This window comes from the organism of the source record quoted next, unplaced genomic scaffold, assembly GCF_019419815.1.
Source record: "Pyrus x bretschneideri cultivar Hongxiangsu unplaced genomic scaffold, Pyrus_bretschneideri_v1 Contig17, whole genome shotgun sequence".
Taxonomy (NCBI): Eukaryota; Viridiplantae; Streptophyta; class Magnoliopsida; order Rosales; family Rosaceae; genus Pyrus; species Pyrus x bretschneideri.
In genome coordinates, this window is record NW_025999468.1 from 4,868,023 (window position 1) to 4,881,637 (window position 13,615).

The 13,615-nt window shown below is 38.0% G+C and overlaps 1 protein-coding gene across 1 annotated transcript; it reads left to right on the plus strand.

The window, feature by feature from the left end:
* Nucleotides 1-9,362: 9,362 nt before the first annotated feature.
* On the plus strand, nucleotides 9,363-13,078 carry LOC125475997 (receptor-like protein kinase 7). Its single transcript, XM_048581549.1, has 2 exons — nucleotides 9,363-12,082; nucleotides 12,178-13,078. The coding sequence occupies exons 1-2, from the start codon at nucleotides 9,517-9,519 to the stop codon at nucleotides 12,573-12,575; spliced, it is 2,964 nt and encodes a 987-aa protein (XP_048437506.1). The 5' UTR covers nucleotides 9,363-9,516; the 3' UTR covers nucleotides 12,576-13,078.
* The last annotated feature ends 537 nt before the right edge of the window (nucleotides 13,079-13,615 follow it).

A 13,615-nucleotide genomic window follows, 5' to 3' on the forward strand; every position in this document is an offset into this window, starting at 1 on the left:
AAGGGGCGTCGCTTAGAAATCGAAAGGGCGCCTGCTCAGAAATCGAAGAGGCGTCACTATTTCAAAAAGCCGGATTTGCGGGATCAAAACGTTTGTCGACAAGGGTAAAAGAACAATACCACCACTTGATATTGGGAAATCCCTATATATGTCGACCTTCATCTTTTATGGCAAGGCAAACCTGAAGAAAATGCCCAACTCTTCCTCACTTTTGAGGGCGCACTCCCAGCAAAGCCTTTCGAAATACTCAATTTTTTCTTCTTCCCCAAAGATGATACCAGATGCCTGGAGTACAGATGACCCAGGAGGAAACGGTAGATGGAAGCATGTGCTGATTCATTCACCGTTTCTTCAAAAGCAAAGGTATCTCATATCATCAAGGTCAAAAGCAAAAATATCTCATATCATGCTCTTTCCCTGTCCTTTTCTTTGTCCTTGTTCTTACTCGCATGGCAAAGTGAAAGAAGCAATCAGCCGACACTTGGAGTCAGTCTTCCGATCTGGAACCAACTGCCTGGAATCCCTTCCCTGATTGCTTACCTAGCGTTGCTCTCGAGTCGTCATCTTCAACGGTTGATACACTTCCAGAGAAGGGACCACTTCTGCAAAGGGGAGCAAGTAAGACAAGTGAAAATGATACATTGAAGCATGTGGAGACAAGCTACAACTGCGTATGCTGAGCTATCCTCTAACCCTCTTCAATACGAATTGGAGAGATTGAACAAAGAAACAGAAAAAAGGGAGGAAGCTCAGACCTTCGGGGGAGACCAAAAGAATCCTGCTGCTCAGTTCAAGAGTAGCACAAAGGAAAATCAACGAGTGGAGGAGACCAAAAAGAATCCTCCAGCCCAGTTCAAGAGTAAGCCTGTGGAATCACCAAAGATCAACCCATCCATTCAACAAAGGAAGACCGAGAAAGCACTCCAATTCCAGATTTGCGTCCCTAAACTCTTCTCTTTGTTAGTTACATTCTGCCATGTTTAGTATGTATAAATGCTGTTTGTGTGTTTACTTATGTTTTATGTAAATCTATGCTTAAAACATTGAGGACAATGTGTGATTTAAGTGTGGGGGGGTAACTAAGTATATTTGATGCAAATTCGTGGGATTTTATCACCCATAACTTCAAATGTTGTTCCTTGCTGTTTTAAGGTGTTTTTAAGATGTTTTAGAGTGTTTTAGTATGTTTTGTTTTATAACTCCGAAAATCACATAAAAATTTGAAAAACATGTTTTGAAAAGCCTAAAAAGAGTGTTTTGAGTCGTTTTTGTGTGTTTGTGTCTTAGGATACCTTCCAACACAATGATAAGGATTTGGTTTGTAATTGCATGACTGTTAAAAAGAGTTATAAACATAGAGAAAAGTTTGATTTACTCTTGGTATATGCTTGGTTATGGTTATAATGTATGACTTCACATGCAATCATAAAAGAAAAATTCGTTTTTGTAACATGCTTGAAGGAAGGAACTCAAACAAACGCTACAACCCTGTGAGACTCGAGCCATTACCTTCTTTGGAGAGTTATAATCTGTGATTCTTTGTTTTCTAAAGTTGTTGCATGATCTCATTATTCCTTGCTTGGTTGCTACTTAGAATGCAATTATATCATGATAGAACTAAATGCTAGAACTTATATCCGTTTCATTCAAAGCATGACATTGAATTGCATAACATATATCAAGATGAAGTTGTGTAACCACCACCATAGCCAAATAGCCTTACTTCCCATATTTCGTATATGTTGTAAGTTTTAACCCCGTTGAGCCTTATTTAGCCTTTATTCTTTGTTTACCCACATTTTCCTCACCTAGCCTAGAGTAGGACTTTCCTATACCCTTGTTCTTAAAGTATAGTGAGCATGACTTAAATGAATTCCTTTTGAGTTACATTATGCAAGAAAATGAGTGTGGGGGAGTAAAAGTTTGTTCTTACGTTTATATGTATGTTTTGAGATTCAAAAAAGAAAAGAAGAAGAAAAGAAGAAAAAAAAAAAAAGAGTGAAAATAAGTAAGAATGAACTCACGAGCGTTGATGGTTGAAGAAAGGGTCCAAAAAGTTGAATATGGCCCTAAGTTTTGTGTGACTTTCCCTTGGGTGTTCAAAGTTGACTTCTGCGTTCTTAAGGGAATTCTAAGTGCCTAATTCAATACTTTGCTCACTATTGCTTTAAGAATGTTTGTTTATCCTTCACCTTTCATTGTTAGCCAATACCCTAGCCCCGTTACAACCCTTTGACTTCTATCTTGAGTGTTATGTGTTTCAAAATGTGGAGTTTGGAATTGATATGAGCTTATGGAATCACTGGTTCTCATTCTAAGTAGCGGCATTCCATTCATGAGATCATATTCATGTCATTATCGTAAATCCAGAAAATGCTTTCTTTGTTATAACATATGTGAGGTACTAGTCTTTCATGTTTACATCAATCTCTCACATATAACTAGTGTAGGGTGTGTAGTTAGAAAATCTGTGTGAAAATACAGTGCATTCTAGTAAGGAATTGAGGAAATTCTCTAAGGCATGTTACTACATTCAAATCATGGTTTTAAATGCTTAATTGTGAACTAGTATGTGGTGACTATGATTAAAAATGTACTTAAGTGTAAAGATGGCTAAAATCTGTGGGAATAATGATTTTTAACTTGTCATGTACATTGGAAATCCCTGAGACGATTGTTGGAAGGTTTAGGTTGTGTTTTTCTTGTTCAGTGTCGTTTTGTTTTTGGTTTCTTTTGTTTTGTTTTGCTCGAGGACTAGCAAAAGCTAAGTGTGGGGGTATTTGATAGGAGCATATTCATGCGACTTAAATGGCTTGTTCTCGTGCATTTACGTTATGTTTCTTTAGTTATTTTAGTACTTTAAGCTATTTTCGTGTGTTTGTAGGTCCAAAGGGCTAAAGGAGCAAAAAGATGCATTTTGGAGACTTTTGGAGCACTTTTGGGCTAAGGATGGATAACCTATGCTTGGAGCCAAAGTGTTGGACGAAATTGAAGACCTAATTGAAGACCAAAGTGTTGGAACCTTGTTCCCTTTAGTTTTAGGACATTTAAACCTTTCCTATATCTTTAGCCGTGCATAACATTCCAACATTCCACTCCTTCATTTCAGCCACACTCCCACATATCATTACTTATCATCACCACTTATCACTGATCATAATCACATATCATTACTTATCATCACCACTTATCACTTATCATAATCACATATCATACACTTATCATCACCACTTATCACTTATCATAATCACCCATAATCATTCACATAAATCAGCCACATGCATTCACTCTTCATAATTCAACCTAGCTGTCATGTTTCCCCTTTCATCATTCCCTCACATTTTTTAATTCAGCCAACACATGCTTACACATGCATTTTCAGCACCAAAGAATCATTGCACATGCATTTCCAACCAACATGCATCATTTAATCATTCAAACATGCAGCCACATTCACTTTACCTAGCTGTCATGTTCCCTCTCCCATCCATTTTCAGATTTCCACCAACCAATCTAGTTGTCATTACACATGCATTCCCTTCTTTAATCATTCCTAGCTACCATTCACATGTTCTCCCATCCCTTCTCTCCCTATAAAACCATGCATTGCATTCATTCAATTCATCGCATTCTTCCATACACATTTCAGTCACAAACACCAACCATTCCCTTGTGCCGTGGCCTCCTCCTTCCATTTTCACAACTCCCCAAACCATTCACACCATCAAACTATCCTTAGACCTTGTGCTACAACGAAGAGGAAGATAAGAGGGCCTAAACGTTCATACAATTCAAGTTTGAGTTGTTGGAATGTTTAGGTGTTTCTTTGATTTCAATATTTAAGTTCAATACTCTTTGTTTTGTACGAATGAGGAAAGGAAGAGAAGAGGGCCTAAACGTTCATACAATTCAAGTTTGAGTTGTTGGAATGTTTAGGTGTTTCTTTGATTCTCTTTGTTTTGTATCATGAGGAACTAAACCCCCCCTTGGCTAGGGGGGAATTCGAAATATATGTTTATGCTTGCATTTTGATTTGATTACTTCTAATTGCGTTTCATAAGTTGTGAATTCAATTTGTTTAACTATTTGATTGATAACCTATTTATGTATGTTTATTGAGAGTGCACACTTAATTTTCATGCATGAATATGACGCTAGAATATAAGGGAGTTTCACGTAATAGTTATGAACTTATATTCACAAGTAGTGGAGGTTGCTTATAAACAATCGCGTTAAACGAATTCTTGGCATAAGTTTCATGCAATCATAGTAACGAATGTCTCGTCAACACTTATAATTTTCATAGAGCGTAATGATTCTTGCTTGTATCTCTATTATGCAATCATGTAGGGGACTTGTGGGGAATGTTTTGGGTTGTCGTATGCAATCATCCAATTCAATAACGTTAGGAAGATTTGAAGGTTAATTTAAGCGGACCTAATTAACTTGGGGTGTTGAGAATTCATGGTTTATTGAAATGCAATTGGAAATCTTTTATTTATGCAAGTGTAACATGTGTGGAGATGAACCCCTTGGCTAGCATCCATTCATTCCATTTCATCAATTTCATATTTACATTATGTTTTAATTGCAATTTGTTCATTTAGTTTTATTTCGTCAAATCAAAACCCCCCCCCTTTACTTTCTTGTTCTTTAGTGCTTAGAATCTGTTTAGTTTATGTTTTAAAATGTTTTGAATCAAGCCATAATCTTAAATTCGTCCAAATTTGTGTTTAAGGTCAGAAACTGCCTAGTTAGTGTTTTTAGGCAGTTTTGAGTCTTTTGAACTTGTTTTGAGTCCTTTGAGTCTTTGTATTGTCTTAGATTAGTTAGAAAGTGTTTTGATTTGTGTTTCTAAGTATTTTGATTCAAGTTTTCATCCAATTTCGTCCAAATTAGTGTAGGTGCTCAAAACTGCCAGAAAGTGGTTTTTAGGCAGTTTTGAGTCTTCTAGTTGCTGTTTTGGGTTTTAGGTTTGTTTAAGTGTTTTAACTTTTAGTTTTGCATTCTTTGAGTCGAGTTTAGTGTTTTAAACTTTGTTTTTGAGTTTTTAAGTCAGTTTCCAAGTGTTTAGCAATCCCTCCTAATCCCCGGTCCAGAACGATCCCTACTTATACTTATACTACAATTGTCAAAAAGAGGGTTTAATTTGTGTGCGTATAAATCTCGCATCAGGCGGCTAGGTAGGGTCTAAGCGGTCGCCTAGGCGGCTAGACGGATTTAGGTAAATTTCTTGTATATCTTGTAAATAAGTGCATATTGACACTTACAAAAAAAGTAAACTTGTATGAAATCCATGGATAAGATAATAAAAGAATGATAAAATGCAAAAAGAGTATCCAACAAGTCCAAACTTTAAAAACACATTAAGCATATATGCCATATAACCATAGTCAGGAGTATTGTAAGATGACACATGTACAACAAGCTCACAATTTAAAACCACATATTTAGAATTATAAGATAATCAAATTTAAACATTAAATAATATGTTCTTTTTTTTAAGCGAGAGCTTTAGCATTTTAAGTACATAATAAAAATACATATAGTACGGTCTAAAAAAAATAAAAAATAAAAAGGTAATAACAGGGTTAAGAGTGGAAAAAGAAAAGGGTATAAAAAGTAGTAAAAAAATTGGTGAGGACCATTCAAAGAAAACGTGCATGTTGCAATAGATGCTTTTCCTAGATAAAAGATGGTGGGACCATCTTAATTGAATCATGAATGGTGATCCATGTTTACAACTAGACAAAAACAGAAAAAATATTAAAACAAAATAAATATGTTATAGTCATAATAAACAAATTAGCCTTATGTAGAAACCAAGATAAAAAACAAATAAACAAATAAAATAGGAAACAAGGAGAAAAAAAATAGATAAACTAATTAACTAGCACAGGAACCAAGGAGAAAGAAAATAAAGTAAAGCATCATCTTCATCTTCCTCGCACTGAGTTGCACGGCGGCTCTGCAACAATTTTTTCCAGATTCAGGTGTGCTCTACATACGCCCACCTAGCCTCCGCCCAGACCGGCATAACTTTGCCTAATCCCGCCTAATCCCACCCAGGCGTCCGCCTAATATAATTCCAATTTGTGCCCGATTAGAAGCTAATCACGGTGGCAACCGAATATCCAACACCTAAGCGCCGCCTAAACCGACTTTTAGAACACTAGCATAAATGTAAGTGTTTTTTTTTTTTTAATTCATCAAAATAAATAGCACCAGCAGAAGCTCGTCTTCTGGTGGTGTAGTTGAATTGGATCTAGTTTATTGATTAAAAAAATGAATTGGATATAGTTTCGATTGGAGAATAACTTAAAATCCATCACTTTCGATCAAGTAGTTAATGTCGACGAGAGGGATGGGCTGGTGCTAAATATGTTTTATTTCTTTAGTCAATTAGCCATTTTTTAAGCCACAATTCAGTACAACAAATGGTGGCTACATATTGACAGTGATAAATGTTACAATTAAATAAAACATCGATTTTAACAGGTGAAATGGTTGATCTGTTAACATAACGGGTGATTTCGTGTCCAAGTATTTCCACCCATCAGCTTATTGGATTGGGTTTGGATAACTTTGTCAATCCAACCAACAATTTGCCAGAACTAGTCACGGTCTCGTACAACACTTAAAAAAAAAAAAAATATTACATGTGCTTATAAATAATTGGGTTACTTCCTATTTGCTAATTTATTTTATGGTAAAACCTCAATTTTATTAAAAGGTTAACCCAAAATATATTTTGTAAGATGAGCGGTTAAACAATTATCTCACACTCAGGAGGGTCTTAAATTTTTTGTATATTTCTTTTCCGAAAACAAAAACAACTATTTTCACTCCATTATTAGTTATTTTTAACTGTAATAAAAAAATAAGGGAGAAAAAAAAAAAAAGGGCAAAAACAATTGTTATGTCGGTGAGTTCTTGTTCTGTCGATAAGATTTTCATTGCTAAATATTGAAGTAATAGACAGGAAATAATACTTTCACTTCGTAATGTACTTCTTGCATTTGATTTGAAAAAATGTAAACCAGAAATGAGTGTCGAGAGTTGAATCCCACGTTGAGGAAATAAGGGACATTAGATGTGCTTATACGTAATTAAGTTACTCTCTATATTGCCAATTGGTTTTATAATAAAATTTCAACCATCTTCAACACATATGAAATGTCATTCACATGTTCGGCAACACACATTACACGCTCATTAGCATAAAGAGTTACTAAAAATTAGAATGTTTTGATCCTTACTCCCAGATTTAGATTAACATTCTTTTAGAGGAGCTAGAAATTTGACGATTGTAAACACTTTTATTCACTTGATCTACAAATCTCTTACAAAAAAAAACTACCAAATCTAAGAAGCCATATCATGCATATAGTAGCTCCCTTTCAAAATGTAGGACCAGCATGCTAGCTTGTGAGCTTAACTACTGTTCTTTTTCTTCTTTTGTTCTATCTTCCAAGTGTCTAGATCCATTTCTGAGTCTTTCATTTAGCTCGTCTCCCCTTCTAGTCAAGTTGACATGGCTCCCTTGCATACCATGTCTCCTGCTTAATTTGCTACTTCCTTCTCAGTTGCTTCCAATAAATCTTCAACAACTAAATGTGGGCCACAACTCATGATCAAGATCTTCCCTTCCAACAACTTTTTTCTTTTGGGAAACTTCAACGGTACGAAATTTTTTTTATTGATAACGAAAAAAGAAATTACATCTAGTTAGATGGGACATAAACCTTACCTATAAAATAAAGACAGCCAAAAAAAAAAAAAAAAGAAGGGGAAATTATAAATCTTACCCCTCTAGAAACGAAAACAAGAATGATAAAAATAAAAGAGGAGGAGGAAGGGACATGAAACCCAACCCCTCTAAAACCAAACTTAAATGTCTAAACCTACAAAACAAGTCGAACAACACCACAAAGTTAGGGGGGAAAAAAGTGAGGCAAACCTAAATACCGAGATGCATATTGATTTGAGAAGTGATACCCATGCAAGCCAACGTAGTCTGAAAACAAAGCAGCATGAGCCGTTGGTGGAGGAGAATCATGTCATGTTAAAGTTGGAGAAAACAAGCCCATGTTAGCAAAATTATTGGCAACAAAATTTCCTTTGCGATAGATGTGCAATGCGCTTAAAGTCATTTGTCAAATGCGGTCCAAACAAATAGACTAGACAATATTATTCATATAAATAACTAAAAGTGTAACCTATCAGACAAAAATTACAAGTAGGAATATCCCCAATAATAATAATAATAATAATAATAATAAAACCACCATAAGACATTTTTTTTTTTTTGTGTTTTTTGCCACGCCACATTAAATAATGCGGTTGAGAGACTACCACCAACAGACAATGCGAATAAAATACATACATATTATACGAAATACAGATGAGCCTGGGGAAGCAGACTGCTACCAATTAATTTTACATATTCGTGCCAAACCGACCTTGATTAGAAAGGGGTTTACTTGTTAAAACAAAGCTCCTTCTGACGCTTTTATGTGAAAATAATTGTATTTTCAACAGATAGAATTCTCGTTAGCTAGGTTTTTAGAAAAGAAAACTAATGAAAAGGGTTTGAAAATTTTAAGTTTTAATTATAAGGACAAAATAAAAGGTAAAGTGAATAGTAGTAGAATTGATTTTTTAGTGTAAAAATATGGTTTTTCGTTAAAGTGAACAGTACCGAGAGCTTTTCGTTAAAATTCCCTTTTTAGAATGAACTACATCGGACACAAACAAAGAGTTTATGTTAGGACAATTATATAACCATTTCATTTTAGTTTTTTATTTTTATTTTTGAAGATGAAAAACTTATTTAGTAACTATTTTCAGTTTTAGTTTTAAAGAAAATGAAAAATGAAAACTAAAACCTGAAAAAGAAATGATTATTAAACAGTCCCTTAAAGTGTTTAATAGCGTTTATGCTTAAACAAGTGTGTTGTTTATTGTTGGCTGTGTTAGTAAGGTCATAGGCTTGTGTGTTGCCCCACCGAGATTTGAGTCTCATTGCTAGAAGTTCTCGTTGGTGCGCAATTAGTAAATTTTTACGTAAATTCATATGTTAGAAGCTGGCAGTTAGGTGTCACGGATAAATCCTTTTGGCTGGAGGTTGTGGGTATACTCTGACGTTGATGGTGAGGTAGTCAATCTCCTCTTAAACTTTTAAATAACACAAGTTAAGAATGTATTTAGACGTACATTTTTGAATGGAAGTGTTTTACCACGCAAGTTAAGAATACGTGAGCATTTCCAATTGGTCAAATACTTGCTCTCGAAATTTTGCAAAAATGTGAATGCTTAAGAAGCTTCCTAGTTCCTACATCTAATTTGGTCACATGCACAATTTGGAACATAATCCACAACGAGTGGGTAAATAGTTACAACCACTCAATCATCTCATAGGTTCAGAATGGCACTCTTTAGACTCTCACTTCCACCCTTCCCTCTTCAAAAATCCCCGCACTCCCCCAAGTCCACTTTCCCGTCGACTCCCCCAGCATGTCGTCATTGACAGACCGGAGAAGAACCCATCTCCCCCTCTACCTCCTCTTCCTCCTCGTCTGCCTCCTCTCCACCGCGGCGGCCGATGAATTTCAAATTCTTCTCAAACTCAAATCCACGTTACAAGCTTCAAACACCAACAACAACATATTCAATACATGGAACTCCACCAATTCCGTTTGCAGCTTCACCGGAATTGCCTGCAACGAAAACGGATTCGTTCGAGATATCGACCTTTCGAATCAGAACCTATCTGGGTTTCTTGCGGCAGACGCAATATGCCAGCTCGAATCGTTGGAAACACTTTCCTTGGGATTCAACTTCTTGCACGGGACAATCAAGGAGGACTTGAACAACTGCGTAAATTTGAAGTACTTGGACTTGGGCAACAATTTGTTCTCAGGATCCTTCCCCGACATATCATCCCTGTCCCGATTAGAACATCTCCACCTGAACGACAGCGGATTTTCAGGTACTTTTCCGTGGAAATCATTGGGGAACATGACGGGTTTGATTCGATTGAGCTTGGGAGACAACCCTTTTGATCAAAGCCCATTCCCAACCGAGGTGTTGAATCTCAACAAACTCATCTGGCTTTACTTGTCGAATTGCAGCCTCGGAGGTTCGATTCCGAAAGGAATCGGAAACCTCACGGAGCTTATCAACTTGGAGTTATCCCACAACAACATGGTCGGTGAAATCCCATCCGAGATTACAAAGCTCACCAAGCTCTGGCAGCTCGAGCTCTACCACAACCAGTTCACCGGGACGCTTCCTTCCGGCCTAAGAAACCTCACCAACCTCGAAAACTTTGATGCCTCCGAGAACCTACTAGAAGGCGATTTGTCGGAATTGGGATTCCTGCAGAACATAGTTTCCCTTCAATTGTTCGAGAATAGTTTCTCCGGAGAAGTTCCAACGGAGTTCGGGGAATTCAAGAAGCTTGTCAATCTGTCGTTATACAAGAACAAGCTGACCGGTCCTCTGCCTCAGAAACTTGGCTCTTGGTCCAAGATTGATTTCATCGATATCTCTGAGAATCTCCTGACGGGAAGTATTCCGCCCGATATGTGCAAGATGGGGACGATGAGAGGCTTTCTCCTGCTCCAGAACAAGTTTACCGGCGAAATTCCTGCGAATTACGCTAAGTGTTCCACATTGAAGCGGTTCAGAGTCAACATCAACTCGCTGTCCGGTGTTGTTCCTCCTGGAATTTGGGGGTTGCCGAATGCGCACATCATCGACCTTACTTCCAATCAATTCGAAGGCCCGATTACTTCTGACATTGGAAATGCGAAGATGCTTGCGCAGTTGTTCGTTAATTACAATCAGTTATCTGGTGAGCTGCCGGATGAGATTTCCAAAGCAACATCTTTGGTGTCCATTGTTTTGAACAACAATCGGTTTTCCGGGAAGGTCCCTGGAAGTATTGGTGACCTGAGGCATCTGGGAACTCTGTATTTGCAGAGCAACAGGTTCTCTGCTTCGATACCAGAGTCTCTAGGAAACTGTAATTTACTGAGCGACTTAAACATGGCAGAAAACTCGCTTTCCGGTGACATCCCATCGTCTTTAGGCTCTCTCCCAACCTTGAACTCTCTGAATTTGTCACAAAATCAACTTTCGGGTGAAATCCCAAAGAGCTTAGCATCTCTAAGGCTAAGTCTTCTTGATCTATCACACAACAGGCTCACCGGCGCCATACCAGAATCTCTGTCGATTGCAGCCTACAACGGTAGCTTTTCTGGTAACTCCGGACTCTGCAGCACGGACATAAGCTCATTCCCCCAGTGTTCTTCTGGTTCTGGGATGTCCAAGGATGTCCGGACGCTAATTATTTGCTTCTCGGCTGGCTCAGCAATCCTGCTTGTGTCCCTCACATGCTTCTTGTTCTTAAAGAAGCGCGAAAAGGATGAAGACCGTTCGTTAAAGGAGGAATCTTGGGACGTAAACTCTTTTCATGTGATGAGCTTCACCGAGCGTGAAATTCTTGATTCCATTAGGCAAGAGAATCTTATTGGAAAAGGGGGTTCCGGAAACGTTTACAGAGTTTTACTTGCGAATGGCAAAGATCTCGCTGTAAAGCACATATGGAACACCGATCCAAGTGACAGGAAAAGGTTCAAGAGCATGGCTCCAGTGCTTGCAAAACGCGGTGGGAAGTTGAAGGAATTTAATGCTGAGGTGCAGATGTTGAGCTCGATTAGGCATGTGAATGTGGTGAAGTTGTACTGCAGCATTACAAGCGAGGACTCAAGCTTGTTGGTGTATGAGTACATGCCGAATGGTAGCTTGTGGGATCAGCTTCATACGTGCCAAAAGATGAAGCTTGATTGGGAGACAAGGCATGAGATAGCAGTGGGAGCAGCCAAAGGGTTGGAGTATTTGCATCATGGCTTGGAGAGGCTGGTGATGCACAGGGATGTCAAGTCTAGTAACATTTTATTGGATGAGTTTTTGAAGCCGAAGATTGCGGATTTCGGGCTTGCCAAGATTGTTCAGGACACTGCAGACAAGGACTCTACTCATGTTATTGCCGGAACACCTGGCTACATTGCTCCTGGTTAGTCAAATACTCAACTCAAGTTAAATATTTTAGTACTTTTGAGCTCATTAATTTGTTACTAATTATGGCTGATGTGATTGTTAATTTTGCAGAATATGGATACACGTACAAAGTGAATGAGAAGAGCGATGTGTACAGCTTCGGAGTGGTACTAATGGAGCTAGTGACGGGGAAAAGGCCGATAGAGCCAGAGTTCGGAGAGAACAAGGATATAGTGAGCTGGGTAAGCAGCATGCTCGGGAGTAGAGACAGCATATTAAGTATGGTGGACTCATATATTCCAGAGGTGAACAAAGAAGAGGTTATCAAGGTTTTAAGAATTGCAATTCTCTGCACGGCTAGGGTACCGGAGTTAAGACCCTCGATGAGAAGTGTGGTTCAAATGCTTGAAGAGGCTCACGAGACATTTCAATTGCTCAAGATTGTTATCAGCAAAGATAGTGCTGCTGCTGATAAGAAAATGAAAGTAGTGAAGGGTATAGAGAACTGAAATTAATCAACACGCGGCCACGCTTCGAAAATTATTGGTCGAAGAAGCTCGATCATCGATCTCCACTTAAACTAGTTTAACTTGGAACTATTATGTAATGTATATATGAGAGCTGAGTACTTGTAACATATTAGCCAGAGCCTGCAGATCATTGCATATGTATATATATATATATATATATATATATATGCATTTGTAGTTTTGCAGATGTAAAATAAGAATTTGGATCCTTTTCGGATCTTGCAGTTCGGAACCGAGGGATAGAGAAATCCGGGACATTCCAAGAGGGAGAGAGAGATCCGGACCTTGAGTTTATGAGTGGTCCAGATCTCTAGGTCTGTCGGCTCCAGACATCGAGATCCGGATAGAATCTCAATTCATAAAATAGTAGGAGGGCTTTTTTTGTACCATTTATACGTATCTACTACTAGTAGTAGTTAATCCCTTTGTTCCCTTCAGGGTTTAAGCTTAACTGAAAGGAATAGTACTGTCATTTCTAATAATTTTCTTTTTTAGGCAATTGCAACTTGTACAATATGCAAGATATGAATCAATGTAAGAGTTCGGTGAACAATAGTGTAAGATTTTACTAGGAGCAGTCGTCCATGCATGTGGGTGACTCCAATACAAGTGTGGCCCTGATTGCCACTGTCTCAAGAAACTCCTCTAATGTTTGTATAGGTGTTTGGGCCCAAAATATTATTTTGGGCCGAGCTTGGAGCCGCCCACGGCCCAGTGACCATTTGAAATTTTGTCAAGGGTCGTTTAGTCATTATGGGCCTGCCAGTTAGGATTGGCCGAATCCTATTGCGAGGAGGATTGGTTTAGATAAAGGTGAGGTGGTTGAAACCTAGTGCAACAAGGGGTCTTTAAGACTAAGGATGCTTGTAATTAGGGGATGAATCTAATTTGCTAAAGAGCTTGGTTCAAAGTCCTATTGGAATTAGGACTAGTCGAGACCTAATCAGATTAGGTTGAGGAGTTCTAATCCAAATGTGATTCTAGCTCAGCTATGAAGGGGTTTGCTGCTATAAATAGAG